Below are 27694 nucleotides of genomic sequence, written 5' to 3'. Positions count from 1 at the left end.
AATATTTTTTACTATCACTTTCTTAAGTCTGGAGACAACCAACAATAATTCAAGCCCTACTTTGTAGAATTTGACCATTTCCATGGTGTAAATACTCCCACCATGGGTGGATTCAAGCTACCAACATACCACTGAATGCAGAGCTGGGAAGAAATATGCAGTATCCCAGCACTCAATAGTATTTCCACATACAGATACAATAGACATAACCTTATCACCAGAGCTAAGAGTAAAACAATTAGAAAGAAATGAGTTTTTTAACCTTTGTTTTTTAACATAATTTAATTGTAAATTTATGTAATTTAATTTTTAAATAAATTCATGAAGTTTTAACAGTGGGCTCTCATCACCTGGCTCTAGAACACACCTACTGCCTATTTTACCTATGAGAAAACTGAAGTAGCCCTGGTCACACAGGACTATGCCGCCCAGGTTGGTCTAATTGCAAACCTTCTCCCTCCCACTGTGGCTCTCCTTAAAATGTAGCTGGTGACCCACTCACACATCAACACCCAATCCCTTTAACATGAATAGATTTCTCATTTGTTGGATAACCCTTGTTTTCCTTTCCAATAAGTGGAATGGGAACTCTGACTAGGGGAGGAGGAAGAAATAAAAGGAAAGAGCACATCTACCTGACAGTTTTGTTCAGGACAAGGCAGGATTTGACCCCTCATGAGATCTGGCTCAGTCAAGATTCAGCAACCAGCAGTTGTGTGACAACTGGTATAAACGATTGATTCCTTCCTTCCTCCCTCCCTTTCTTTTTTAGAGAAAGGATTGTTAGCTCATCCAAACTCTTTTTTAAGATTCTCTGGCTGCATCCTTGGCGTGTGGGATCTTAGTTCCCCGACCAGGGACTGAACCCATGCCCCCTGCATTGGAAATGCAGAGTCTTAACCACTGGACCACCAGAGAAGTCCAGATCACTGCTGTTGTTTAAACATTTGTCATTCGAGGTTCCTTTCCACACATTTTCACTATAGTTACTGAAAACGTTATTGAAGACTTACCTTAGAGGTCATGGCAAAGGCCAAGTATGAAATAAATAAGTTTCCAAGAGAGAGAAAGTTCTCGAGTAAGTCATTTAGTTCTCCACACAAATATACTTTGGTCCCTGGTCTGGTCCACTCCTTCTCCATGGTACCATTTTCAAATCTGCCGCCTCTGACTTCCTTGACTGCTAACTAGTGGGGCCCGGTTGTGACACCGCCACATCCCAGCTTCTCATCTCCCTTTTCAGTCAGCTTGGGGCAAACTATTATAACGCGCGTTCTGACGCCACATAAGATTGCTCAGGAAAAATCTGAATTTACATTCTGGAGTTCCGGTACAAAAGTGCTTTGAAACGTTTTAGGCACAGTCTGTTCCAGTCAAAAAGCGCCGTCCCCCCCCCCAGCACCTCAAGACCTCAAGCGCACGCAGCCACCTCCCGCCATTTGCGCCGGCGCGCGGCCACATCTCCCGCCAGAGCCCACCGCACATGCGCAGTCAGCCTCTCCGGCAGCTGCTCGGCCCCTCCCCTCAGAGACGCCGGGTTCCCTGAAAGGGACAGAGCGTAGAGACGCTCACGCGCGGGCTGCAGCCGCGCAGGCGCAGTCTGGGCGCCGCCGCGGAGCCGCCCACTTTTGCTCTCGCGGGTCCCGGGTAGTTGGTTCGCCAAGTTGGGACCGCCGGGTGCGGAGACGCTGGGGTCTTGGACCCCGCCAGGTCTCAGCAGCACGGAGGTGCAGGGTGTCGCCGAGGGCGCGGGGCCGGGCGCCGCCAGCGGCGCGCTCCGCCCCGGGGCCGCCGTCCCTGTCCCCGGCCAGGCCCTGGCTCCAGCCCCCATCCCGGCCGGGGCCTCGCAGTTCACCCTGCTGGTGATGCACCCCTGTGGAGGGCAGGACGAGGCGGCGGCCGAGGGCGTCCTGCGGCAGGCCCCGGCCCTGGGGGGCAGCGCCGCGGCGGGCAAGCCTGTGCGGTACCTGTGTGAAGTGGCGGGGGATGGCGAGGAGGAGGCGGGGGACGACGAGGCCGACCTGCTGGACACTTCGGACCCCCCGGGGGGAGGCGAGAGCACGGCTAGTTTGGAGGATCTGGAGGACGAGGAGACCCACTCGGGGGGCGAGGGCGGCAGCGGGGGAGCCCGGAGGCGGGGCAGCGGCGGGGGCAGCGTGAGCAAGACCTGCACCTACGAGGGCTGCAGCGAGACCACGAGCCAGGTGGCCAAGCAGCGCAAGCCGTGGATGTGCAAGAAACACCGCAACAAGATGTACAAGGACAAGTACAAGAAGAAGAAAAGCGACCAGGCCCTGAACTGCGGTGGGGCCACCCCGGCTGGCAGCGCAGGAAACGTCAAACTTGAGGTATCGGCTGGGGTCTAGGGGAGTGGGAGGTGGAAGAAGAAATCCCACTCTTGCCGCAGACCGCATCTCCAGCGCCTGCCTACCGGCTCCCAGACGGGCCAGGTTGCTGTGGCTGGACTTGTGGCTGAAAGTTAATGAGTGCTTGCCCGCAATTAAAGTTTATGCAAACATATGCAAAGCCTGAAGGGTTCTGGTGCATCCTTGTGAGAGATGAATGAATCTCAACGAAAATGGTATGACATGTCAGCAAAGCCGTCGTTTCAAAGATCAGGAATATGGGCTGGAAGGACAGATAATAAATGATTATCTGATTCATCACTAGAGGAGCAGGCAAAGAGACTTAGGAACCTAGATGAATTTGGTACTTTGGAGAAGGTAATCTCTTCCTGTTTTCACTACCCTATTCACAGTATCCTTTTCTTAGTATACCTATTCTTAGTACCCTGTTCTCAGTACCCCTATGAAGAGTACTCTTTTAGTGTTCTTAGTGTTACATTCTCAGTTAACCCTGTTCTCAGTACTCTGTTCTTAGTACTGAGATGCTTAGTACTTAGTATGCTTAGTACTGTGTTCTCAGTGTCCTGTTCTCAGTTAATTTTATTCTTAGTATCCCAATTCTCAGTAAATAAGCATCTCACTTATTACAGAATGAAAGTAAAGGTAGTCATTTGTTCCTCTGTTCCAAATGTACTCATTCACTTCAGAATTCTTTGCAGAGGAGAAAATATACTTCTTTTCAAGAAGGAAGTATTTTACCTATAGCTACTTTTCTTTTTTAATTGTCTAGCATTTACATCTACAGTTTTAGGAAAATGTATAAAAGGCAAATAAATACTGAATTTAATTTGCATGATTTTTTAAGGAAGAGAATTAATTGCTCTAAGCAACAAATGATAGCCATTTATCTTATATTATGGGACAGTTGACCAGTTCTGAGGAATCAAGAGCTGTAACTCTTTGTTGAACTGAGTGTAAAGAAAATAACTAACAGGGACAGGCAGGATACAAAAAGCACCAACTGGTACAGTGCTGCTTTAGTAGTGGAGAGGATAGATCATTGTAGGCTGAGATATTCTAGAAAGGCTTTGCAGAGAAAATACATCTCAGTATAAGCCAGAAAGGATGGCTAATAGTTTGTGCTTAATCAGCTAAGTTTCTTATGTGCTAGGCCCTGTGCTAAGCTGTAAATGGAGTCTCACTCCCTTCAGCAATGAGATATGTACTATATTTTATATATGTGGAAACTGAGGCACAGAGAGGTTAAGTAACTTGGCCTAGGTCATGCAGCCAGCAAGTACTCAAACTCAAGCAGTCTGGTTCTAGAGTATTCATTCTTATCCCCACCCTTTACTGCTTCCCTAGAATTTTGGTGGTAAAAAGAAAGAGAAGCACATCTTAGTAAAGGAAGGGAAGTGAGAATACAGAAGGCACTTTGGGAAGACAGCCAGGAGACCATTCTCGCTAAAGTGGAAATATTTATGTGAAAAATTCACAAAAGATAAATTTGGGAAGAGAGTTTGAAGCCAATTTTTGTATGATATTCAATGCCAGGCAATGGGATTTGAATTTGGAATCTTCAAAAGAAAGTTCCCAGTTAGGAAGTAACAGGGGCTCCTACTCTGATGAGGTCGATTAAAGTCGAGGGCCTGTAGATTTAGAGACGTATTAGGAGATAATTATAGTAGGACTGGAAGGTGGTGACGGGGTCTTCGGCCATAGTATGAGCAGTAAGGTTAGAAATTAAGGTATTTTAAAAACAGTATTTATTACACAAATCAAGGTTAAATGAGGAACAGATGTATATAATATTTAGTCCATAAATCTAAAAGTTGTACTGTGTGAGAGATGTAAAGGAACCGGGGATGAAAGAACTGACCTGTGGGACTGATCACCATCATTAGATATCTAAAAGGCTGCCATTCGGAAGAAGGAGTAGACTTATTTTGCATAGTTCTGAAGTAACTAGGACTCTTAGGTGAACGTCACAAAGTTATGTGTTTCAGCTCAACCTAAGTAAATGCTACCTAAATGTTAGTTATTTAAAACCAAATAGGAAACAAACAAGCAAACAAAACCCAAATAGGATGCCTCAAAAGTTGGTAACTCCTTTGGACAAAAAGTGTTGAAGATTTTTGAAAAGAGACTTCCAACACTTGTAAAAGTTTAGACTAGATGACTCAAGTTTATTTTCACTACAAGCTTCTATGATTTTGTGTTATTAACATTCAGAATGTACATCATGCTTGTGTGAGGTTGTGAGAATACAGGGTACTCCACAATCAATTTCAACATCCCATTTCCTCTGCACATAAAAATGAATCAGTACCATAAGTAGTTAATCGTGTGGGGAGAGAGGGAAGAAGAAATTATTTTTGTTTTTTCTGGGTATTAGAATCCTCTTTTTACAGTTTTTTATATTGTGAGGCTTAAAGTATTTAGACATTGAACATTTTTTTTTTTTGCATCAGACTGATAAACTTCTCATAGTGAAAGAGATTAAGGGAGTATTCTAATAGACAACTCAGAGGCCAGTAGAAAGAAGGTCAAGAGAAAAAAACTGCTTCAATAGTAACCAAAATGAAGAGCAGAGTAAGATTAGTTGCATACAAGGCGTGGCTTATGTGACTTTAGTCAGAATTTTTGGATGTGGTCACTATTGTATAATATCATGATTTTATAAGAGTCACAGTGTTTCAGTGAACTAACATTTTGTTACCCAGGAAAATTGTAAGTAATTAAGATTCTGTCAGGTAACTGGGGATACGTAGTTGGTAGTAAGTGCTGCTGATTTTGTTTGAGTAAGGATGTCTCAGAGTATGGTGTTATTTTAGGACTTACCTGTTTTGTCTATACCAGTGGCAGGAGGTTACTTATACCAGTGCTTTCCAGTCTTTTTGAAGCCAGTTTGTCATTTTTCTCCTGGTAACTTACAAATTTTGAAATCTTTGTGTATCAGTAAATGGCCTCTGAGTTCATATATTCCATCCAAAGGCAGTCAAACTTTGGTTTGGCCTGGGTAGCTTTATCTGAAGAGAACGTTCAGTTTCCACTTGGCATTTTTTTGTAATATTGAAAATCACCCGCAAAATATTAAAATAGGTCCTCTTCCCCTACCCCTGCCCCACTATTGACTTTTTGAGACCTTCTGGAGACTGAAGATCCCACGTTGGAAATCCTGGAGGGAGAGGGAGTGAGGTGTGTTGTATAAAATTGACTGCCAACACTTTGCCTAATGACTTACAGAGGGACTTTCCCAAAGGCTCCCAGGAACTGGGCAAGGAGGAAGAGAAGCACAGACCTGTTCATTACATCATTGAAATGCCTCTAATCGTGGATTATTATATCAGCATTTAATCCTATTTGCATTTGTATCTTTTATCCCAGGAAAGTGCAGATAATATACTCTCCATTGTTAAACAGAGAACAGGATCTTTTGGGGATCGACCTGCAAGACCTACACTTTTAGAACAAGTGTTAAATCAAAAAAGACTGGTAAATATCTGTTTGTAAAGTAGTTACAAAGCTAACGAAAGTTTTTTGTTATAAATGGAAGTATTTAGCTTTTGAGATTTAAAAACTTGTTAAACTGGTCATCAGAATAGAATTGCATCTCTGCTGGTACACGTTGGAATCTCATAAAGACAAAATTACAAAGAAAATATAATTTGACTACCTGAAAATGAATATTGTAGTAAAAAATGGTAGTAAAAATAAAAATGCAAACTTGAAAATAACATAGGAAAAACATTTGCAGCAAATATAGAAAAGACTGTGGTTGATATGATTGACATTTTTATCACGCAGATTGATGAGGAAAAAATTTTAGCCTCAATACATTGCAAAAAATGTAAACAGGAAAAAAGCAGAAATGCCAGAAGTGTATTTATCACAAATAGTAAAATAGTAGTTTTAAACAACCTCAATGTCCAACAGTCTCATAATAGCTAAATAGACTGTTTTACATTTACTTAATAAAGGTTGGACAGTCTTTACAAATTTTAAACAAAAGTATTTAATAAATAGGAAATATACTATGCTATAGTATTAAATTTTAAAATCAATAGTATTTCCACTGTATTTGGTTTATATTGTTCACTTTATTAGGTTCAAGGTTTTTTTTACCTTCATCAATTTATATATTTTATTTTAATAAAAACATATTAGCCATAGTCTATTATATTTGTTATGTAACTATATTTAAAAATGGTAAATGTATAGAACTGTATTGGTTGTTTTAGAGCAGTTGTATTTCTTTTCTGAAATTTTGGTAGTGTGCAAATATTACTTTTGTTATACATGTATACCTATATATACACACACGCGTACCTATACACACAGCCACATACCATTTTTAATTTCTTCAGAAAGACTTAGTAAGCTAGTGGGAGGAACTTGAGTTCCAGTCCTAGTCATACATGTATGTGTTTTTAAACTGGCATTTAACTGCCATGTTCACATGGGGCACCTTTTCATTTCATTTCCTTTTTTTTTTCTTGCTGTAATCCAGGGCTGTTCTTGGCTCTTATGCTTCATAAAGAGTATGCATGCCGGCATATCATAAAAGCATTTCCTTTGTGTGCAAAGTTACCAATAAGAACAGGCTTCACCCATGAGTTTTAGTATTTGATGTATGACATCAAATTTTATTATTATTAGTTTGCAGTTTAATTGCAGTGCATGAGATGCAGAAGCGAAGTCAATTTAGGCATGTTTTGTATTGTAAGCATATTATATCTTGTGTATGGATATAGCAGAGTAATTTTATAGCATGAATACAATCTAATCCCATAAGAATAATGCTAGTAATATATTTTTTCTTTTTCCTTTTTAAGTCATTACTAAGAAGTCCAGAAGTGGTGCAGTTTTTACAGAAACAGCAACAACTATTAAATCAGCAAGTTTTGGAGCAAAGACAACAGCAGTTTCCAGGAACATCAGTGTGAGGGAATTTATCAAGAAGATCTACACTTTTTTATCTTATTGTAGTGGATGGACATATTTTTATACTAAAGATAAATGGGGTAAGATATGCCAGTAGAAGGTAAACAGTCATTTTCCTGTGAATGTATGTGTGCATTTGGGGACAAATAAGTATTGCACATTGTGCATCTCATCCTTTCAGATCATTGTGGATTTGAAGAAATCAGCTTATCTTTCCAAAGTAATATTTTAATTACACTGTTTTTTTAAACAAAGTGTTCCTCTTCAGTCATTGTTACTGAAGGTAATGAAGCAGTTGCTTTCTGTGGAAGTCATGAAGTTAATAGATATTAATCTTGGATTGTTTAACTCAGTGGTTCTCATCAAGGGGCAGTCGGAAATGTATGGGTATGTTTTTGCTTGTCTTAGCGACCTTGAAAACTGCTGGTTTTTAATGAATGGGCCAGGAATGCTAAGTGTCTGAAATGGTCCCCCACAACTAAGAGTTATCTTACACACAGTGCCAATAATCCTCCTCTTAAGAAACACTGAGAGCTACTTGTGATGATACAGTGTAGTTGGGGCACCTAGAATTGGGTTCTCGTAATAACCTTTTCTTTGCAGTGAAGACTGGAGCTGTCAAAGAGGTAAGAGGTGTTTTACATGTATAAGGAAAATGATCATTGTTAAATATCTCTGAGATTAGGATGTGCATCTCTTTGCAGAGATGTGCTGGTAAAACTCAAGAGGGATTAACCAAGTACCCTGGCATGAGTGCATCTCCTAAAGTTGGCTCCTCTCCTTGTTGCCTGTTAGTGTTGATCTCATTTAAAACAGACACTTGGGTGTTGAATTTGTGAACAGTACAAATGTATCTCATGCCACCAATGTCGGGACAAAATTACTTTTTTATACTCATTTCTTTTTCAGAAAGAGATCCTGAAAATAAGAATAACATTCCAGCGTTTTGTCAGTGTTTTTCAAAATTGAGCTATTTTAAGATTGTGTTATTCCTAAGTAATGTTCAAAGTGTGGTGGGTAATCTGGATAGATACCTTTTTTCTTGTATTTTCTCCTAGGAAGACTTTTTACAGGCAAAGCTTACCAATAAGAGTATCAAATCAAATGTCAAGAAAGTATTTCCAGTGTTAGGGTAATAAATGCATGTGCCTCAAGTTAAACTGTGCAAAAATTTGTTAGTTTCTTGGGTTTTAAGCTTTGAAATATCTATCAAGTTAAACTTAGTCATGGCTATTCTAAGATGTACTTAAGGAGAGAAGGAATCTTTTTGTTCATTTTTTATATGTGTTTTATACCTGCATATCTGTGCAAAAACGCTTTTACCAGAATTATTCATTAAAGTCCATTTACTGATCTTTGAGTTGTCTGATTGACTCATTCTATTCTTTAGTTGCGCCACACCAGGTGCAGAGGAATTTACATTTGTTACTATTAGCTTGTTTTCTTACTTACAGTGTTGGGAGCTTTATTGAATCCCTAGCATATAAGTTAACTTCTGTAGTTAAAAAAAAAAAAAATAGCTTATCCTCTTCAAATGGAATATGAAGATTAGGAAAGGAGGGAAAGAATTAGGCCAGTGAGAGTTGAATTAAGGGAAAAGGAATTGAATTTATTTATATAAATATAAATATAAATTTTATTTATATATATGTAACAAAATATACATTAAAAAAAATAAGGTTTTTACTTATTTGGGGTAGATTTATTGCCGTGTGTCCCCAGCTTTTTTATCCCTGCATGTATTTATAACTCTTGTAATGTGACTTTGCTGTTCCTCTTCCCAAGAGGTTGAGTTTATTTACCCTTTAAATCTGGAGGACTGGTCTTATGACTTATTTTGACCGGTAGACTACAGAGGAAATAATAACATGCTAGCTTTCAGTAGACAGACTTCCAGAGGTTTTGAACACTTCTGCTTGTCTTTTTCGAAGGCTACCCAGCTGCCATGGTAACAAACCCAGACCAGCCCAGCCTGCAGGATAATGAGGCACATGGCCCAGTCACCTATGTTGTACCAGCCAATAGTTGTTGGGCAGCCAGATATGAGTGAGGCTGTGCTAGACTAGCTATGCCCCAGCCAGCCTGCCAGCTGATTGCAGGTGCATTTGATCTGGCCCAGACTGGCAGAACTAGAGCCACCCAGCTGACCTGTAGACTTGTGGGCAATAATACTTACGATCGTAAGCCTCAGAGTTGTGGGATGGTTTGTTATGCAGCATTCTTGAAACAGTAGGTAACTGATACATCTAACTGTATAATTATTGCTTTATAACAAATCACCCCAAAATTTAGTGGTTTTAAACAGCAATTTATTATTATTTCTCACAGTTCTGTATATGACTACTGTGGTTTTAAATAAACTGTGCAAACGCTTTCAAGGTAGGTGTAGTAGACTGCATTTTCCAAAGATGACCACAACATAATCTCCCATCCCACATGTTCTTATGTGATGTGGCCCATTAAGAACTAGATTTTATTTTTCTACCCCCTTGAATTTCGGCAGGCTCCGCACCTGCTCTGACCCTACGGCAGAGTGATACTGTGCTGGCTCATTTGAGGTGAGAGGAAAGGAGGTAGAGTAAGTGAAGATGTGGTATATTTGCAGTAATAAAGTAAATGCATTCACAGCTTGCATTTTCCAGCAAAGTCATGTGCTATTATAGATTTGGGGAGAGGAGCAGAGAAGTCATCTGCTAATGTGGAGCACAGAGTTGATAAGAGGCTCTAAGAAAAGGGGAAAAATTAGAAGGATACACTGAAGTCAGTGAGAGAGTTGGCTGGTAGCTAGTAGCCTGCTAATAGTCCCACGGTAACTTTTTTCCTTCTTTCATAATAATAGAAGCTTTGGTTGGGAATGTACCAAATGATTCTCACATAATGTCATGCCAAAGAATCCAGACACAAATAATGTGTGGATGATTCAGTTTGTATAAAGTACAGAAGCAGGTGAAACTATTATTGTTAAACACAGAGGAGTGGCTCCCTTTGGGAGTAGGTAGAGCCTGAAGGAGGCATGAGGTGGCCTCAGGGGTTCTGGTGATACTCTCTTGTCCTGGATGCTGGTTGTGCATGTATGTTCTGTTAGTGAAAGTTCAGCAAACTATAAATGTATGATTTTTGTACTTTTTAGTATATATTTTTTATTTTCAGTTGAAAAAACTTTGTTTTTCAACGGCCCTTGCAGTTGGGTGTGGCCATGTAAGGTATGCCCAGTGGGCTACAAACAGAAATGATGTGTGCAACTTCAGATGGTGCCCTGAAAAAGGAGACAGGCAGCCCATTTCTCCTCTTCCTCCATCCTGCTGTGTAGAATGTAGACAGAGGAGTAGATTATCTGTAGACCAAATGAAGGTAATTCATTGGGGAAGGCAGAACAAGAGAGAAGGAACCTGTGTCCTTAGATGGCTTCGAGGAACAGAGCTGCCATCCTTGCCTGGGACCCCCTGTTCTTGGACTGTTACGAAAAAGAGAGATGGAAATTCTTGTGTCTGCCATCGCTATTAAGGTATTTCTGTTACCTCCAGCCAAATCTATATCCTCAATAATACTGTATGTAAAAGGATTGGTGAGCAGCATTAAAGACTTGGCCTGGAAACCAGGAGCCTGTAATGGCAATCTGCAGTCAGGTGACACTATTTCTCAGAGCTCCAGCCATAGAGAAGGAAAGATAAATTGCAAGCTTGAGCTTAGGTTCATTTAGTAGAAGAAGTGGCGGAAGTTAGGATGCTTATGAGAGAGTACTTTCAGGAATAGAAGCTAGAGTTCTCCCCAAAAAGAGAAGAAATGAGGCCAACAGGGAACGGAGTTCTCTGTGACATTGCAGAGCAAGTGTAGGAAGAATCAGAGAGCATGAGGTTTCAGCCAGGAAACTGGCAGTACTCATTACAGTGAATGAGCAACCGCCCTGATCTTTGTTATACTACTCTGTGACAGCTCAATAACTCAAGCTCCTTGAACTCCTTGCTTTTAAGACCATTCCCAGGCTTCCACCTGAAGAATGGGATTTGGAGGGATTGAATAAACAAGCCTGTAGGATTTAATGGCAGGAAAATCACTCAGGGATGGCTCACTTCAGGAGAAACCCAGAGGGATGTGCTTCAGCTCATCCACCAGCAGCTCTAGAGTACTGCCAAAACTTGCTGAAAAGTGATCAGAAAGGGAAAAGGAAAGAAAGCAAACTATAAAATAGATATTTTGCTTCAGGAGTAGTTAATCTAAACCACTGTGGAGAAAAAGGAGACAACCAACAAGATGGTCCTCAAAAGAGGTGTCCATCAAAGATGATATTGGCCAAAAACTTCAAGTGGACTATAGTTATTCAGTTATGAATAGGCCAATACAAAGGATTATAACTAATGTTACCAAAAACCGTATGTAAAGATATAATTGTATGCACATGCATGCTCATATACAAAATTGGCAGTTGCAAAGGAAAATTGGGGCACTGGTGGCATGGGGTAGGAGAATGGGTTCAGTGATTGGGAGACAGTCTGTTATCAAAATAATCCATGCACAGATGACCCTTTCAAAAATGTTTTTCTTATCACAAACTGAAATCCTATTACAAATTGAAAACAGACAGGATATGCTTTTTCCTTTGCTTTCCTATTTCAGTTTATAGGAAGAAATGCGTTTTTTACTAGTGAATCTTTATTTCCATATACGTAGCACTTATTTATAGTGAGATTTCCTGCCTGGAGTTTCTTACCATCTATTTTGAGGCCCAAACATACACTTCCCTACTGGAGATGCATAATCTAAAAACAACATGACCAAATGATACGGATTTTCTAGTACTTTATAATTTCCAAAACAATTGTGACTACATACTTGCTCTTCACAACAATTTCATAATGTATGCACAATTATTATTTTATAGATGCAGAAGCAGGCTTGCAGAGGTTAAGCTGCTTGCTCAAGATCACACAGCTCTTGCACTTAAATCTAGTAAGCAGTGTGATCTGTGTACATGATGATGAAGAGGCCAGTGCAATCTGAACATGAACTTCACTTTTGACAATGGATGTACTGTCATTGGGCCATGAGAATAAAGCCTTTGTATATTAAGCCTTGAGTTTTAGAATGTGTCAAATGACAAATTTTATTTAAACCAATCCTAATTATTTTACTTTAGAAGGTACTTTCCTATGTGCTAAATCCTTTGAACCTCAAAACACGGTATGGCAAGTATTATTGTCCCTGTTTTTGGGTGAGGAAAGAAACAGAGAAGTGACATAAGTAACAGGTCTCACTGTTAGAGGCAGAGTCAAGATTTGAACTTAAATCTTCTGTCTCCAAAAATGATGCTCTTTCCACAGTAGAATGTTGTTGCTAAAGTAGGAGCCAACACTTTCAAGTACCTAGTTTCAAACCTGGTAGGCTAAGTTTTTTAAAAACTTCCTGTAGGCACACATATAATTTTACATAAATACAACAATGTAATCATATCATATCATGGAGGGGTGGTGTTTTTTGGAGTTTTATTTTTGGCTTTCCCCTCTTGTTCCTTTTTGTGGTTCTGTTCCCCCACCCGTCTCCCATGTATGTCAAAATCCCCAACAGGGATTCTTCTTTTTTTTATGTTTGTATAATTTTCTGTAGATACACACATATACACATTTTGCAACTATCGTTACATAAAAATGTGGGCATATTATACACGTCAGTATATTGCTTTTTTACCCACTGGTACCACGTAGAAGGCCCCTGAGTCACTTGGGTAGCTCGAATTCATTCCTTCAGTGGCTGCAGAGCATCTTTTGATGTGAACGTACCACGCGTTAGTCACTCCACTGTTGGTGTCTGATTTTCTGCCACTATGAGCAAAGCTGCAGCAAACGTCCTTGTGGTATGTCCTTGTGTAGTGGTGTTTACTGGTGGTTCTCTGACCCTGGGGGTAGATTCTCAGAGATGGGATTGTTGGGTACAGGGAGATCTAGATATGTTTCCTTTAAACAGATATTGTTATATTCTTTTCCCCACAAAAGGCAGCATCACTTCACACATCTGTCGGCAACAAGGGAGAATTTCTTTTCCTTGCATCTTTGCCAGCAGTAGAAGTTACTGTTCTTTTTTAACTCTTGCCTTTCTGATAGCTATGTACTGTAGATTGTCACATTTATTAGCATTTCTGTGAATGCTGGTAAATTCGAGCACCTTTTCGTATGCTTGTTGGCTACTTAGATTTGCTCTTCTGTGAATTGCCTAGTCGTATCTTTTGTCTATTTTTCCATTAGGGTTCTTTTTTCTACTCAATGTGCAAAAAGTCTGGTGACCATTATAAAAATTAACCCTATGTCATTTTTACTCATTTTTTCCACTTCTAAAATTGGTCTGTTTACCTTTTAATGGTCTCTCTTGCCATGCAAGCTTTCAATTTTTGAGTATTTCAACGTATCTGACACTTCTTTTATGGCTTCTGGGTTTCCAGTCTTGCTTGGTTTAAAAGGTCTCAATTTGGGGTCTTTCAAATGATTGTTGATTTACAGCTTCCTGTTTCTTTTTCTATAATTAGAAAGCATAATTAGTATGGATATTGGCAAGTAGTCCTGATCTCCTTTGTGTACTGATTGACATGGAAATTTTAGTATTCTTATCATCACTCCCTCAGTTTCTAACTTGATGAAAATGAGTGTTATAATCATGACTACAGATGCTGTTGAATGGTACATACATAGGACTTGCGTTCAGAAAGCAGTTTATTTGGAAATGGGTTAAACTGTCATCTGTTTAGCTGACTTGCTTCACTATAGGAAAAATCATAATTAAAATACTGATTTAAATGCTGCTTTTATTGAGTTTAAAGTTAATATTTTCGAAACGTTTTAGTGAAAATACTTGACATGTTTACTAATTAGGTGAGTTGAACTCATCTTCTAATCAGGACATGGGCTACTTTCCCTAGTATCCTTATCATATATTACTCCACCCTCCAAATAATCATTTGTATTCTAATGCACTGGAGATGAGCTTTTTTGTTCTTCTTATTATATACTGCAGCAAACTAAATAGATCTTTTCTCTTCATAGCTTTACCCTTGTAATATAGAAATGCACGCAGCCTTTCTTAAGATGTATTCACTGAGCGCAGATACTGATTTTCATGAGTTATTTGTAGTTTGGGCTTAAAAGGGCCCAAGAGTATATGCAGCAGGAAAGCAAATGCAGAGAGCTAAGGAAAACAACCAGAAAAGACAGTTATGACTAGTAAGATATTCTGTTTTCCTCTCTTATAATTGCAACTTGTGTTATATACTGACCTCAGTTGGAGACCCCTGTCCACTAATAAGATTGCCTTTGAAAATCTAATAAGGAGCAGGATATATTAAAATCAAATATTTGCACAAAAATTTATTACTATTTATTATGGAAATATAATTATATCATAATAAAATACACATACATACCTGTATTTCACCATCATGTTGATTAGAATCATCGGTGGGGAGGATGGCTAATTGTGACAGCATTATTTCCTTTCAGAAGATGAGGGACCCTGAGTCTTAGAGAAATCATTATTTTTCTAGGATCACCAAAAGTTGTCTGCTGGCATGGAAACTCAAGCAGTGTTGTGCTCAGAGACCCTGTTTCCAGGCTTCTGTTATACTTGCACAGCTGGCCTTTTCTTTCTAAAATAGCCTTCAGGACTGGGACGCCCTGCCTTTTGTGCCAGCGCATGGACCTTTGTGGCCTGGGACCTGCCTGTCCAAGAGAAGCCAAGCATTCCTCCCTTATCCAGGTACCCTTCTCTCTTCTTACGTCCAAATGCTGTGTGACCGTGTTTCCTGGGTCTCTTCTGTTTCTTAATTCATCTCTTTAGTGCCAGCAACAATCAAAATTACCCTTTGCTCCCTAGTCCCAGACATTTGCTACCTTTAAATGGGATATAAAGTCCATCCAAGACCTCACTTCCTTGAACACTTCCTGCTTTGTTAACATCTGGAAAATGACCACAGCCCCAGCGCAGACCAGGCAGTGCCCATTCAGAAGGGCAATGAGAATTTAAAATGGAGACGCACAGAGTAACTCTGAGGTACCCCGTTTGGAGAGGAAGGCGGGTGCTTTCTGACCAGCAGAGCACTAGGCTCTGGCCTCCTCTCCAGCCACAAGATGAAGGTCAGAGGCTGGGATCACCATGGTGATCACCACAGCAGCGGTGGGAACAGCAGTGTCCTCAGAGGCCAGTGCTGCCTTACTGCCTGTAAGTACTGTACCCTCTGCGGGAAACGTCATAGCTTGCCTCAGGTATTCCATAATAGGAGTCATGAATTGAATGCTTTACCTCTAGCAACCACACTGGCAATCTTCCCACATAGTCTGGGAAAGAGAAGTATTTTGAACAGAGATCTTTTAAACAGCTGTTGCACTGGCAGAGCGAACGGAGCCAGGGTACTGTTCAGAACCAGAGTAGCAACCATCTCATAAACTGTAGGTGCTTCCAGACAGACAAGCCTGCACTTGGTGATGCGAGGCTCCTCCCGCCTGAGGCTCCTGGATGAACCAAAGAGTTTCATCAGCATTCCACACGTTTATGACTACTGTTTTATTTACCTAACACGCCACCCCAAACAAAGCATTAGCGGCTTACTGTGATCAACCCCCCGCCCCCCCCACGCACACAATGTTAAGGGTTGGCTGAGCTTAGCTGAGGGGTTCTGGTGGTCGAGCTCGGGGTGTGTCCTGAGGCTGCATTCAGATGGGAGCATGGCTGTGGTTGGCACATTCAAGACGGCTTCTCATCCTCCAGAGCAGGGCTTGGCAAACTGGGACACCCCACCCTGGGCCAAATCCAACCCACAGCTCATTTATGTACTGCCACAGGCTACGAATAGTTTTTACAGTTTTAAATGGTTGAAAAAAAAAAATCAAAAGAAAAACATCTCATAATAAAAAATAAAAAAATAAAAAAAAAAGAAAAACATCTCATGACGTGGAAATTATATGAAACTCAATTTCAATGTCTATAAGATTTCATTGGAGCACAGCTATGCCCTTCCTCTTACATACTGTTTATGGCGGCTTTTGCCCTGCAGTTGGCAGAGTTGAGCAGTTACAACAGTCACAAAGGCCACATGGCCTACAAAGCTGGAAATACTGTCTTGGCCCTTGATAGAAAAGTCTCCTGACCCCTGCTCCTGAGCCTCTCTCCACAGACATCTTCATTAAACATCAGTGGTTATTTTTAGAATGTTTAGTTTTTTTTCTTTCTAAATGATGGGGTTAGAGAAAATTTAGCCTGCCACTTGCAAGCATTATCTTCAAATAACGTATTGCAGGTGTGAGTAATTTTTGGCTTAAAAAAACCCCTGAATATAATTTTCATTATATTTACTCCATTTAACATCATCTTTCAGATTACTGGAGTAAATCTGGGCCATACTTAACATTTTTATTAGATGCATGCAGATAATCAGATACATACAGAGGTAAACTTTCAGAACTGTTATGTTTTTTATAATCCTTTTTAACTTGTGATTACATCAGAATTCCTATGTGTCTTGTTTTTGGTCAAATTCACAGTTTGAAAATAAGTGAATAAAAACAATTTGGACAGTTTAACTGTCAAAGCTATTATATCTTTCCTTGCTCCTGCTGTGCAGCTGAATATTTGCAAACTAAATTTTAAGCGTGCTTCTCTCATCCCCACCAACTGCAGCACGGTCAGTGGACATGCAGTTGGAGGCTTGCAATTATTTTTATTTTGAAGAGAAGAAATTAAATAATTGCTGATTATAAAAAAGGAGAAATAGAAACAAATACCATTTCTGCCTTTGTAATGTGAACCCCAATGCCTTTCTAAACAAACAGCAGCTGGAAAATGCTGAACACGAATAGATACAATCCTTGCTCTCAAAAAGCTCCCAGCCTCGCAGAGATGGATAGACAGGAAAACAATATGGCGCAGGAATTGATAACTGACCGTTGATAAGCACAAATTATGATGGGAGCACAGAGATCGGGCACCTAGGCTGGTTTAGAAGTGTCTGGGAAACTTGCTAGGGAACTGCTGGAGAGGAAGGCAAGGTGGATCAGCCCAGAAGCTTTCCCAGGTACCCACCCAGGGTCTGATGGAAATGTCATTGCTTGGTCCCCCGGCAGCCTGTCACAACTGATGGCACACTGACCTTTATTGGTTTACGGGTTCATTGCCTCCAGAGACTGACAAACTTCTTTAAGGCAGAAACTGTTACTGGTCATTGTTACCTATAGTGCCTGCCTGCACTATAGATCATCTGTAGATACTACAGTTATCTGTAGTAGCTGATGCACGAATCATCTAATAAATGAATATATGGAAGTTTCTGGATGATGAAAATATTCCTTCTCTTAGATGGGGTAATGTTTAAAGACAATATTTTATGTCTATACAGTGATATATTTAAATATCTGTACTAGTTAGTGGTTGAAGTGAAAGTGCCAAGTTTTGGATGCAAGAACAGGGTCAGGAACCATAGGAAATGCAAAGACAAGCAAGACACAAACACTGCTCTCCATAAACTTACAGCTTCATAATCCTCACCTGTATCGAACTAGAACAGCTTGTCTTTCATCTGTTTACATTTTTGAAATTCCACAAAATATTTCTTTTGAATAAAGGGCTCCATTTCTTTAAAAAAATAAAAAAAGGAAAACTTTGATCAAGTTAATAAGGCTAAGTTTTCTCAAAATATTTACATATTTAACCCCTCCACTTATAGACTGGAAGGAAATTTCAATGGAGGGAATAGAAAATTTACATTTTTAACTATGTTCATATTTCTCCTGGATTTCATCTTAGTTTCTCCTCAGTTGCCTTTTTTAGCACCTAATAGGTAATATATAGCAATGTACCGATGTTTACAATAATAAAATTGTTCATTCTCTCCTGTGTACTGTAATATCACTTAACATTTGCTAATATCCAGGAAAAAAGCTTCTATGCATATCCCTTCTAAAATTACTGCAAAGTATCTTCAAGGTTCTGCTTTTTTTTTAATAATATATAGTAGTGTGTATACATTAATCCTAACCTCCTAATTTATGCCCCCCCAAGGTTCTATATTTAATGCCAGTTATTCTAAGATGTTCAATTCAAAACCAAAGTTTTACCTAAGTTCTCTATAGGATGTTGGATTTCAAAAACATCCCACTTTCAAAATAGGATGGTTTAAGATCATCTTAAGGACCTATCTGCACCTAATCCTCCTGTGAGGTTTGCAGGGAAAAATGAGCCAAAAGACATACAGGTACAGTATTCTTTATTATAAACAGATAACAGTGTAAGTGTGCATTTGAAGGATAATTGAAGCCTAGCTATAATAATCAAAAACATTACTTAAATAGAAATAGTTTCTTTTCTGTTGGTTTGTCTTACATTAATTTGAACTTCAACATATGCCAGGATCACCTAACCTTGTCATATACTTCAGCTGTTAAATCCTTAACAGGAAAAGACGAAATTTGGAAAGCATGTTATATTTTGCTTTATTTGTTGACTATGTATACCAAATATTCAGGGCATACTCAAAGTTAAGCAGGCACTTAAAGTCTAGCAAGTGATACTTATAAAATGCTTTTGTTGTCATGATGTGGGTGTTCAGTTCCTAAGAAGACAATGAAAAGGAAATTCTAAGTGCCAGGTTGTTGTCCAACTTCTCCTGATTTATATTGAGTGTAAAAAAAAAATATCAAAACATAAAGTAAATGTACTGAGAAGTGACATCTTAATAGTTCCAAAGCAATGGCAGGTATTAAAATATCATCTAACTAAAACAAACTTTTCGCATCTCAAATTTTTAACAGGAAAAAACCCCACAAAAACAGGCTTGAACAACACCATAAATGTTCTGGGTCTTGTGAGCAGGCCGGATGTTATCCTGTATTGCACAGTCCTTGTCTATGGCAACCTTAAACACATTTGGCCTTGCTAATGCAGTTATTGGCTTACCAGGTCCAGTTGCTCACTCTCCTATAAAAAAATGCTGTGACATTTTTTGGATTGTCTACCTCAAGGAATGAATGCTAAATGAGCACATTTAGAAGTTTGGAATCAAATGCTGCATTACAATTTTTAACAATTCTTGATAGCAAAAATTTTAAAAGGCTGATTTAAAATGTGACCATGTTGCAATGACTGAAGTGTTAACTTATCAATTCTAAAGTCTCTGAATTTCACAGTTTCTTAATAAAGGCTTTTGGTGAGATGGGACTGGTAGTGACGCACATGTACCACTTTAATCATTTATTTTGAAGAAATAATTCAGATTCACTGGAGTCTCTGTCCTGGTTTCCCAAAGCTGCATGAAAATCCAAATGTATATTCTCACGTCATTTATAAGCAGCTAGTACCTATTAATTCTGTAAAGGTATAAGATTACCAGAGGAGGAGTCTGACCACTAGTGGAGAGCTCCAGAAAGCTATGTTTGATCGCTGGAGCCCAAACCACATGCACCTAATGCTATCTCATGCAACAGTACTTGTATAAGGACAACTTCACCATATTAATTAATGCCTTTTCCAAGGAAAGGGGAAATGGGGAATTACTGGAAAATAGGGAATCAAGAGGAGAAAAACCAACTTTGAGACACAGAAGAAAAGTAGCATTTATCCAAGGAAGTCTTCATCCGTTACTTGACTGCTCAGAAGGGAAATCCGTTTCAAAATAGAGATAATTAAGAAATCAATTACATTTTTTTTCAAGCATAAGAAAGAGCACGTGGTTTGTTTCAAAAGTTCTGGAAACATGAAGGTGATTCTACAAACAGATTTACTCTTAGACTCTCAGCTCCAGAGAGCTGGGACGGTCTCTTGTTTACATTTGATTCCACAGTACTTAACCTTGTGCCGGGCACATTCATAGTCGATGAACCAATAAGCTACGGAGTTTGCTAAACACTAAACGGACCACCTAGCTTTAATGTAAAATGTAGTATTCTCTATTGTATATATGAAAGTTTCTATTAGATAACACTAGTCATTATAAGAGGTGACAGCAGTAGCTCGCGCATACATTTTTCACATGACCATTCCTACCTTGAATACAATTTAATGAGAAACAACTACTATGCACTAATGCTAGAAAGAATTGAGACAGAATCTATAAATGAAGAAACCTCCTGGATCACTGAAGTACCGTCTGTTACAAGCATAAATACCTTCTTAAATTACACATTTTAAAGAGGGTGTGAAATATTTTTCCAAGCAAGGCAGTGTTTAGTGGGTGGGAATTATATATATATGAAAGTACCTAGAAATTTGGGAAATGTTCCTCTCTTTATCATCCAAGGGTAAATAAGAACAGGTTTTGATATTGTGTATACATTTTTTTTAATGTCCTGTTATTCAATGATAGGAACTATGAAATTATTATCTTATTTGGGAAGTTATTTCCAGGTATGAGGCTTTAGTTTTATAAGAGGCTACCACATATGACCAACAGATCATTTAATCAATAGAGACACTAAGTTAAATAACTCAAATTTGATCCCAGCAATGTGTCTAGATTTTCTCAAAGACTTCACCATTGTTTGAGTCATCTGCGAATAGTTAATATTTGTCAACATGTGAGGAAAATGTGGCAAAAGGCATGCCCTTACCTAGAGATTTGGAATGTGGGAATGTGAGAAAGTATAAGTAAACACAGGGTGCTCTTGTCCAATGCTTTTACTTTACTGCTTCTTCCGCACACAAGACTTACACACATGGCCGGAGAGCTCACCATGCAGACTCAGAAGTCTGTGGAGCTGCCTGACATGAATCACCAGGAAAACAGGAACCTGAGATTTCCTATGTGGAAAGCAGGCATCTCCGTGGGTGATTCTCGGCACTAATTTCTGGTCTTATTTTGCAGCTGGGGGATATAGCTCATTTCATGCTATTTTCTATTTGTCTTCCCATATCAGACTCATTCTTTTTAACAATGGTAGGTAATGAGGCAACATGACTATCAGCTTCACAGTTTCTTTCTTTTCTGATCACAGTTTAAATTTGTTTAAAATGTACCGTTCATACCAGCACAATAGTCCAGCTATAGGTATTTCAACTTCAGAAGTAAAGTTTATGTGACTTATCTTACATAACTGATTTTACAAGCTTGATTTTTTTTTTTCTGCCAGTAGCCCTAAAAGTGAGGTTATTTAAATTTTATGGGTCTGATAGCTTTGTTTTGTCCTGAAGTGTTATTTGCTCTAGTGCTGCTAGTACCTGATTTTTGCAACGAAAACATTTTATTATTTGTCCAGATCGGCCACACAACATGCCTTATATGACACAGTGGGCTAAAGCTGCCTTTATTCTGCCAACTCCCTTCAAATAACGTCCACACAGTTGCCTCTCATTTGTTCTCTCCCACAAAAGAAGCTGCTGCTTATTGGAGCGAAGGCACAAAAAACCTGCTTCTCTAATCGCATTGTACTGGCATCAGGTTAACTAGAAAGCACAAAACAAATGGTGATACGAAATACGAATAGTATATATTATATGTATTTACACGTGTACTTAGAAACTTCAGTTAGTTGCAAATCTGAAATGATATAAGCCACTGCCTGCAATAGCATCTATCCTATAGAAATATGGATTAAGATGGGACTGTTAAGACACTGAAGAAATTGGGTTGTGTGGAGAGCCCATCTGAGTCAGAACTTTGTCCAGCCACTGCAGTGGTCCATGAAGGTGAATCTCAATCCAGCAGGGTGTGCTCGTGACATCCTGGCGATGATACTCGGCTCCCCAACCCTGAAAAACAAGAACGGAGCCTAGTGATTGGGCCAGACTTTACAGGCAGCCTCCAGAGGCATGAGACAGGCCTGGTGGACACAGCCCACCCACCGGGGCAGCTTGTGGGACCTGAGAATGTGGACTCGATGTTCCTGCAAGTACAGGACAACTTTTGCATCAATCAGATACCCTGAGTCCCCATCCATGGTTTCCTCCTGGATTCACAACTACATTCACAGACCTAGAGAGGGCCTGGGTTCCAGCCACGTCAGAGACACTGGCAAATCATTTTTCCTTCCACAGGGAAAGGAGCTTGAACTCAGGTTCACCCCCTTAATGCTGAAGACCTGTGTTTTGCACGAAACGGTTGCTCACCACAGACTAGTGCCTGGATCTGAAAGTTGTAAAGTGAGGGCTGAGGGCACTCTTGGTTATTCGGGGTTGATGAACAAAGCTTGTTTCTCCTCTCCCCCTCTGGCAATCTGCCAGGTGTGACCAACCATAGGCGAGACAGTAACTATGAAGATAAGTTCAGTCAACATCCATCACCTCACATGGCTGCAGTGTTTTCTTGTGATGAGAACTTGTACTTTTAAACTGATCACCTGTAGTTAATTTGCTAGGGATTTTTTTTTTAAAGTCTCTGCAATATAGTAACAGTTGATTTTTTGTGAATTGTGTAGTTTTATGAATTTAAAGGTTGCATATCTGAGAAATATACCCTGTTGATCTTAGGAAAATCAGATTTCTATGCGAGCTTATATTACAGTGAAAATCACGTCTGAGATATTGGCATTTCATCCTAATTTGAAAAACACAAGCCTAGAAAAAAATAACTGCATGGCAAATGATTGTTCATTAATGGCAATTTAACGCCCTCTGCTGGCTCTAAAGCATCATTACGTTTGAAAAGATTTTCAGGTATTTAATTGCCTGACAGTGTAAAAATGCTTTTAAAGCTTAACAGTAAATTTGAATAAAACTGCTTTGTCACCATGAAAGAAATGGATTCAGGAAGTCATTTTTTAAATTGGAAACTCTATTCTTGACTCTTATTTTTAAAATAATCACTAAAATTATAAAATACAATAAAGACATAAGAGTATACAAAAACAGGACACATTTTTCATGATACTTTTAAAGGATTAATAAGTAAATTTTACTTTGAAAAAACCTGGAACAAGCCGTGCTGATTCCCTGAAGGGATATGTGACAATGGGGAAACTGTGTCATATACTCGGATAGTTTGATAAACAAGCTCAGATTTGGAAATATTAGAATTATTTCCAAGTGCTTTGTGAGGGATGAAATAGCAGACGATGAAACTGAGGTCTTTAGCTTCAACATGCAAATCCAGTTGTTTTTCCTTCCCACTAAGTAACTTCCTCCGTTCTCCAACATTCACATCAACTTTAATAAGCTCTAATATGAGAAATTCAACAAATATTCATAAATAGAACATCTACTACTGTCTCAGAATTAATCACAACCCCCATAAAGTTTCTATCCCAATTAGTTTATACTTTATAAATAGCACTTAATTCACACTATCTTGTATTAGAGTCATTTCTGTTTGTTTGGTAGCTTATTTGTAAATATGATCTCCTCTGTTTGCCTGTATGCTTTGTGAGAATAAGGAGAAGGTCTTATTTGATTCAGGTAAATTCAACAACATGTACTGAGTGACCACAGCTGCTCAGCAATTTGAGGGATGGAAAAACTCTGTAGCATTAAGACCTATACAATTATCACTGTCACTGTATCTTCTGCATTAAAAAAAAAAATCAGATAACTATCTTAACTCTGTTTCCCTCCAAAAGTAATATGCTTGAGAATTTTCTTAAAACTCTAAACAGGAGATTTCATACTCATGGAAGAGCTCTTCAAAAAAACAATTAAATAGCGCTCCCCCCACCCCCAAACTACTGTCTACTTGCCCTGGCTGTCTAACTGCCCCATCAACTGAAAAGTGCTTTAGATTTTTTTCATTTTCCATCTTACAGTCAGGAAGCAAGCACTCCTTACCTTGACAAAACTCATCCGGATGGTGCACATCTTGGTCAACTCATAAACGACTTCAAAGCCGTGATGGACAGACTGGGCAAGCAGCTGAGCAAACAGCTGGTTGTTGAAGATCTTGAGGCTGCAGCCGCTGGGGATTTTGCAGACGGTGGCCGGGTGGAAGCCGTGCTGATAGTTGCAGTTCCGGCTCTGCACAAAGATGCTGCTGTCACTCACGCACTCAGCGTAGACCTCTCCCCCAACATAGTATAGATGCACGCCTGCGAGGCAAAAACAGTCTTCCAACACCAGCACCGACTTTCGCTTAGATTTATCACCCTTCCTCATCCACCTCTGTAACCACAAGAGATGTGACTAGCAACTGTGAGGTTAATTTTAATACCACCAACCACTGATTAGTATGACATGTGCTCCAAAGGCTGACTTGCTTTAATTATCATCTATATTTTTTCCACGGGTGCATTTAAAAGTGGATTGCAGCCCAGGTTTACAATCAGCACCAAGAACGAAGAAGTAGGCTCTCGTGTACTACTCCTGTCACTCTCTCAATCTCACACTTGTTCATTCGAAAAGGAAGATCTAATAATATTAGATGCAAAATAAATGCATAATGCAGAAAACATCAAATAGTCCTTCAGGTACATATAGAAATTAAATAAGAACTGACCACAGATAGTACCATGGTAATGTTACTTAAGTGCATACACTAAATCCACTTCAGAGGGAACAATAAATGATGTTTAAATTTTATTTTACCAGCAATTATAAATCCATTTCTCTTAATAAATACCTCAAAAAGAGCTATTCCATTTTACAGCCTATCACCTACAGTTATAGGTCATAGAAATAATGCCTATTTTTACCTACCAACAGTAAAGTTTGTGCCACATTTACAGATAAAATATAAAGACTCACAATCAAAACGTAGTTTATGCTACTTTATCTCACATTCTCACAGCTGAAAGGCAAAGCACCCTGAGAATCGTGCTGCTCAAAGTTTTAGTTGACGCTTTCCCTCCAAACGTCTGGGCTTACGATTTAACATAAATTTATAACAAGGAACTGGGGTTAGATGAGATGAAGATGTTCTAGTCTAGTGAGTATTAAATACCAGGATAATTGTTCTCCAACCTTTCAGCAGAAACAAAATTTTCCAGCACTAAGTGTCAACACGATTGTAAATACAATAGATTTTGGATCTTATAAAAATAAAATGTTTTAAAATAACAGAATTGAAAGACTTCCAGGGGTTCTCAGACCCCAGTGTGCAATACTCCACATTTAGGAAATATGACAAACACAGCCACTCAGTTTCTTTGTCAGGTTCTAAGTTGCAATGGAGGCAATTTTGCATTAAATGTGACTACTTCCCGCCAGCTTTATGGTTTCCTTTTCCCATCTCCCTTCCCTTAATACAATTTTAGAGAAGAATGGTTTTCAGTATTATGTATTCCAACCACAGACTCCAGCACAGTCTGAAGAAACGGATCCAGGGTCACAGTGATAAAGCACAGCTCTTGATATTCAGGCCAAGGTTCCCCTCTCACCGCCTGAGTCAAACCAGCTCCCCGACCTCTGCTTAGACTTCCTCTCCCTTTTCTTTCTCATCCCCATTATTCTCTCCCCTGAAAGGCTCCGTGTCTGACCCCTGTGGCCCTGGCCGTGAGGAGTAGGCAGGAGGATGGTCCTGATTGGTTGGGTCGTAGTTACTTGGCTGGACCAACGTGTGAGGCGAGGCAGGGGCAAATCCAAGCAGACTGCCTTTAAAACTCCCGGGGGAAAGCCAGCCTCTGGGGTGGCTGTGGGCTTTGTCCAAGTGAGGGAGAGAGCAAGTGGTGAAAAAGCCAGAACATGAGGCTGCTGAGTGTTTCGTATGTCTTTGAAATGAATGACCTTCAAATATATAATCCTCCCAGAACCTGTTAAGGAGAATAGATAAGATTTTTGTTATCTGACTCTGGTCTTTATTTAGAGGATGATTTTCAATCCTGTTAAAGTCTTATCCGCAGCCACAGACATGCTGGCAGAGCATGGAAAGCAAAGAGCCTGGACCGGGAGGCAGTCGTTCAGCATCCTGAGCGGGAAGAGGAGGCAGAGTCAACAGGATGCCCCTGGGGAAGCCCGAGACGGCCCTGAGCACCGGGACAAGGTGGGAATTCACTCCCCTGTGCAGGAGGCTGGATTTTGTGCATTGGCACTGAAAGAGTCAAGTAAACAGAGGACTTTATTTTCATCCATTTGACAGGCCAGAAGAGTGGCTTAAAAAACTACCTGTGTGAGGGACCTCTCTAGTGGAGCAGTGGTTAAGAAACCATCTGCCAATGCAGGGGACACAGATTCCATCCCTGGTCCAGGAAGATCCCACATGCCGTGGAGCAGCTAAGCCCGGGAGCCACAACTACTGAGCCCATGTGCCACAACTACTGAAGCCTACATGCCTACAGCCTGTACTCCACAACAAGAGAAGCCACCTCAATGGGAAGCCCATGCACTGCAACGAAGAGTAGCCCCTGCTCGCCACAACTAGAGAAGGCCAGCATGCAGTGACAACCCAATGCAGCCAAAAATAAAATAAATAAATAAAAATTAAGAAAAAACAAAAACCCACATGTGTTAGATGCTAGATCACCATAGAGAACAGTGAGCAGTAAGGATAAACGCCCAAAGAAAGTGCTACCTGAGATGAGAGAAAAGCCAGGCAATGTGGTCCTTGGGCAAGTTCCACTCCCACCTCAGACTACCTCTCTTCTTGGGCTGCGTCTTTCTTCATCTGACTTTTCCATCTGTGTGTGCCTGCACCCACCCTTTAGGACATTAGGGAGTCTGGAGTCCTGTGTGGTGGTTAATTAGGACTCTTCGGGCTTGATTTGGATCTGCTGAGTCAGGCTGCAGGCAGGTCTCTTCTGGTATCTTCTGCAGCCTTGAAGGACAGAGATAATGGAGGAGGGGCGGAAGGAGGGCAGCTTCGTTAGGCTGCTGAGCAGGTTCTAATGCTCTGGAATCTACTGACAGTCAGAGGGGGACTGTTCCAAAGTGGAAGGAATATGCATGGATCCCCTCTGGAGTCGGGGGTGGGGGATACCCCTGAGGAAAGTAGATCTCATTACCCCACGGCCCGGCTCAGAGACCCCTGATGTCTCCCCACTCTGCTTAGAAAACACCCTGAACTTATAAGCACAAATTCAACACCTTCCCTGGAGTTGGTCATTGATCTTCCCCTTGCCTTTGCTGCCCTCTCTTCTACACAATTATTTTATTTGTTTCCCATTAAAAAATGCACTATTTATTGAAATACAAGTGAACTATCCAACTAATCGCTGTGAAGAAGTGTAATCATACTGACTTAGAAACTATATGGGTTGCAGGGTGACATTCTTTTAAGTCCAAGCCATCTAAAGTAAGGTCAAGATTTCAGAGAGGGATTTCCCTGGGGGCACAGTGGTTAAGAATCTGGCTGCCAATTTCCACTAAGGTCAGGAATAAGACAAGGATGTCCACTCTCACCACTCATATTAAACAGTCTTGGAAGTCCTAGCCACGGCAATCAGAGAAGAAAAAGAAAAGGGATAAGAATTGGAAAAGAAGAAGTAAAACTGTCACTGTTTGCAGATGATATGATACTATACACAGAAAATCAGAAAATCCTTAAAGATGCCACCAGAAAATTACTAGAACTAATCAATGAATTT

The 27694-nt window shown here is 40.0% G+C and overlaps 2 protein-coding genes across 2 annotated transcripts in view; one reads left to right on the top strand and one right to left on the bottom strand.

Moving 5' to 3' along the window:
• The first annotated feature begins 1023 nt into the window (after positions 1–1023).
• Positions 1024–8643, top strand: RFXAP (regulatory factor X associated protein). The gene is made up of 4 exons (XM_057707212.1): positions 1024–1078; positions 1594–2348; positions 5733–5840; positions 7181–8643. The coding sequence occupies exons 1-4, from the start codon at positions 1024–1026 to the stop codon at positions 7289–7291; spliced, it is 1029 nt and encodes a 342-aa protein (XP_057563195.1). The 3' UTR covers positions 7292–8643.
• A 12864-nt stretch (positions 8644–21507) lies between these two features.
• SMAD9 (SMAD family member 9) overlaps positions 21508–27694 on the bottom strand; it is a 61487-nt gene continuing 55300 nt past the window's right edge. The window contains exons 5-6 of the mRNA XM_057707827.1: positions 24009–24265; positions 21508–22001 (exon numbers count right to left, since the gene is read on the bottom strand). Coding sequence (XP_057563810.1) covers positions 21858–22001; positions 24009–24265 — 401 coding nt within the window. The 3' untranslated portion in view covers positions 21508–21857. The remainder of the gene's footprint in view (positions 22002–24008; positions 24266–27694) is intronic.

The sequence above is a fragment of the Hippopotamus amphibius genome, chromosome 14 (genome assembly GCF_030028045.1).
Source record: "Hippopotamus amphibius kiboko isolate mHipAmp2 chromosome 14, mHipAmp2.hap2, whole genome shotgun sequence".
NCBI classification, from domain to species: Eukaryota; Metazoa; Chordata; class Mammalia; order Artiodactyla; family Hippopotamidae; genus Hippopotamus; species Hippopotamus amphibius.
Note: the sequence above shows the minus strand (reverse complement) of the source record. Positions and strands in the feature narration are given on the sequence as shown.

What these genes read in the sequence shown, in the direction of transcription:
- RFXAP (XM_057707212.1), top strand. Translation starts at nt 1,024, where the DNA reads ATGGCAAAGGCCAAGTATGAAATAAATAAGTTTCCAAGAGAGAGAAAG. An exon ending in AAGAGAGAGAAAGTTCTCGA is followed by an intron (nt 1,079 to 1,593) that starts GTAAGTCATTTA and finishes GCAGCCGCGCAG; the next exon opens with GCGCAGTCTGGGCGCCGCCG. An exon ending in TGTTAAATCAAAAAAGACTG is followed by an intron (nt 5,841 to 7,180) that starts GTAAATATCTGT and finishes TTCCTTTTTAAG; the next exon opens with TCATTACTAAGAAGTCCAGA.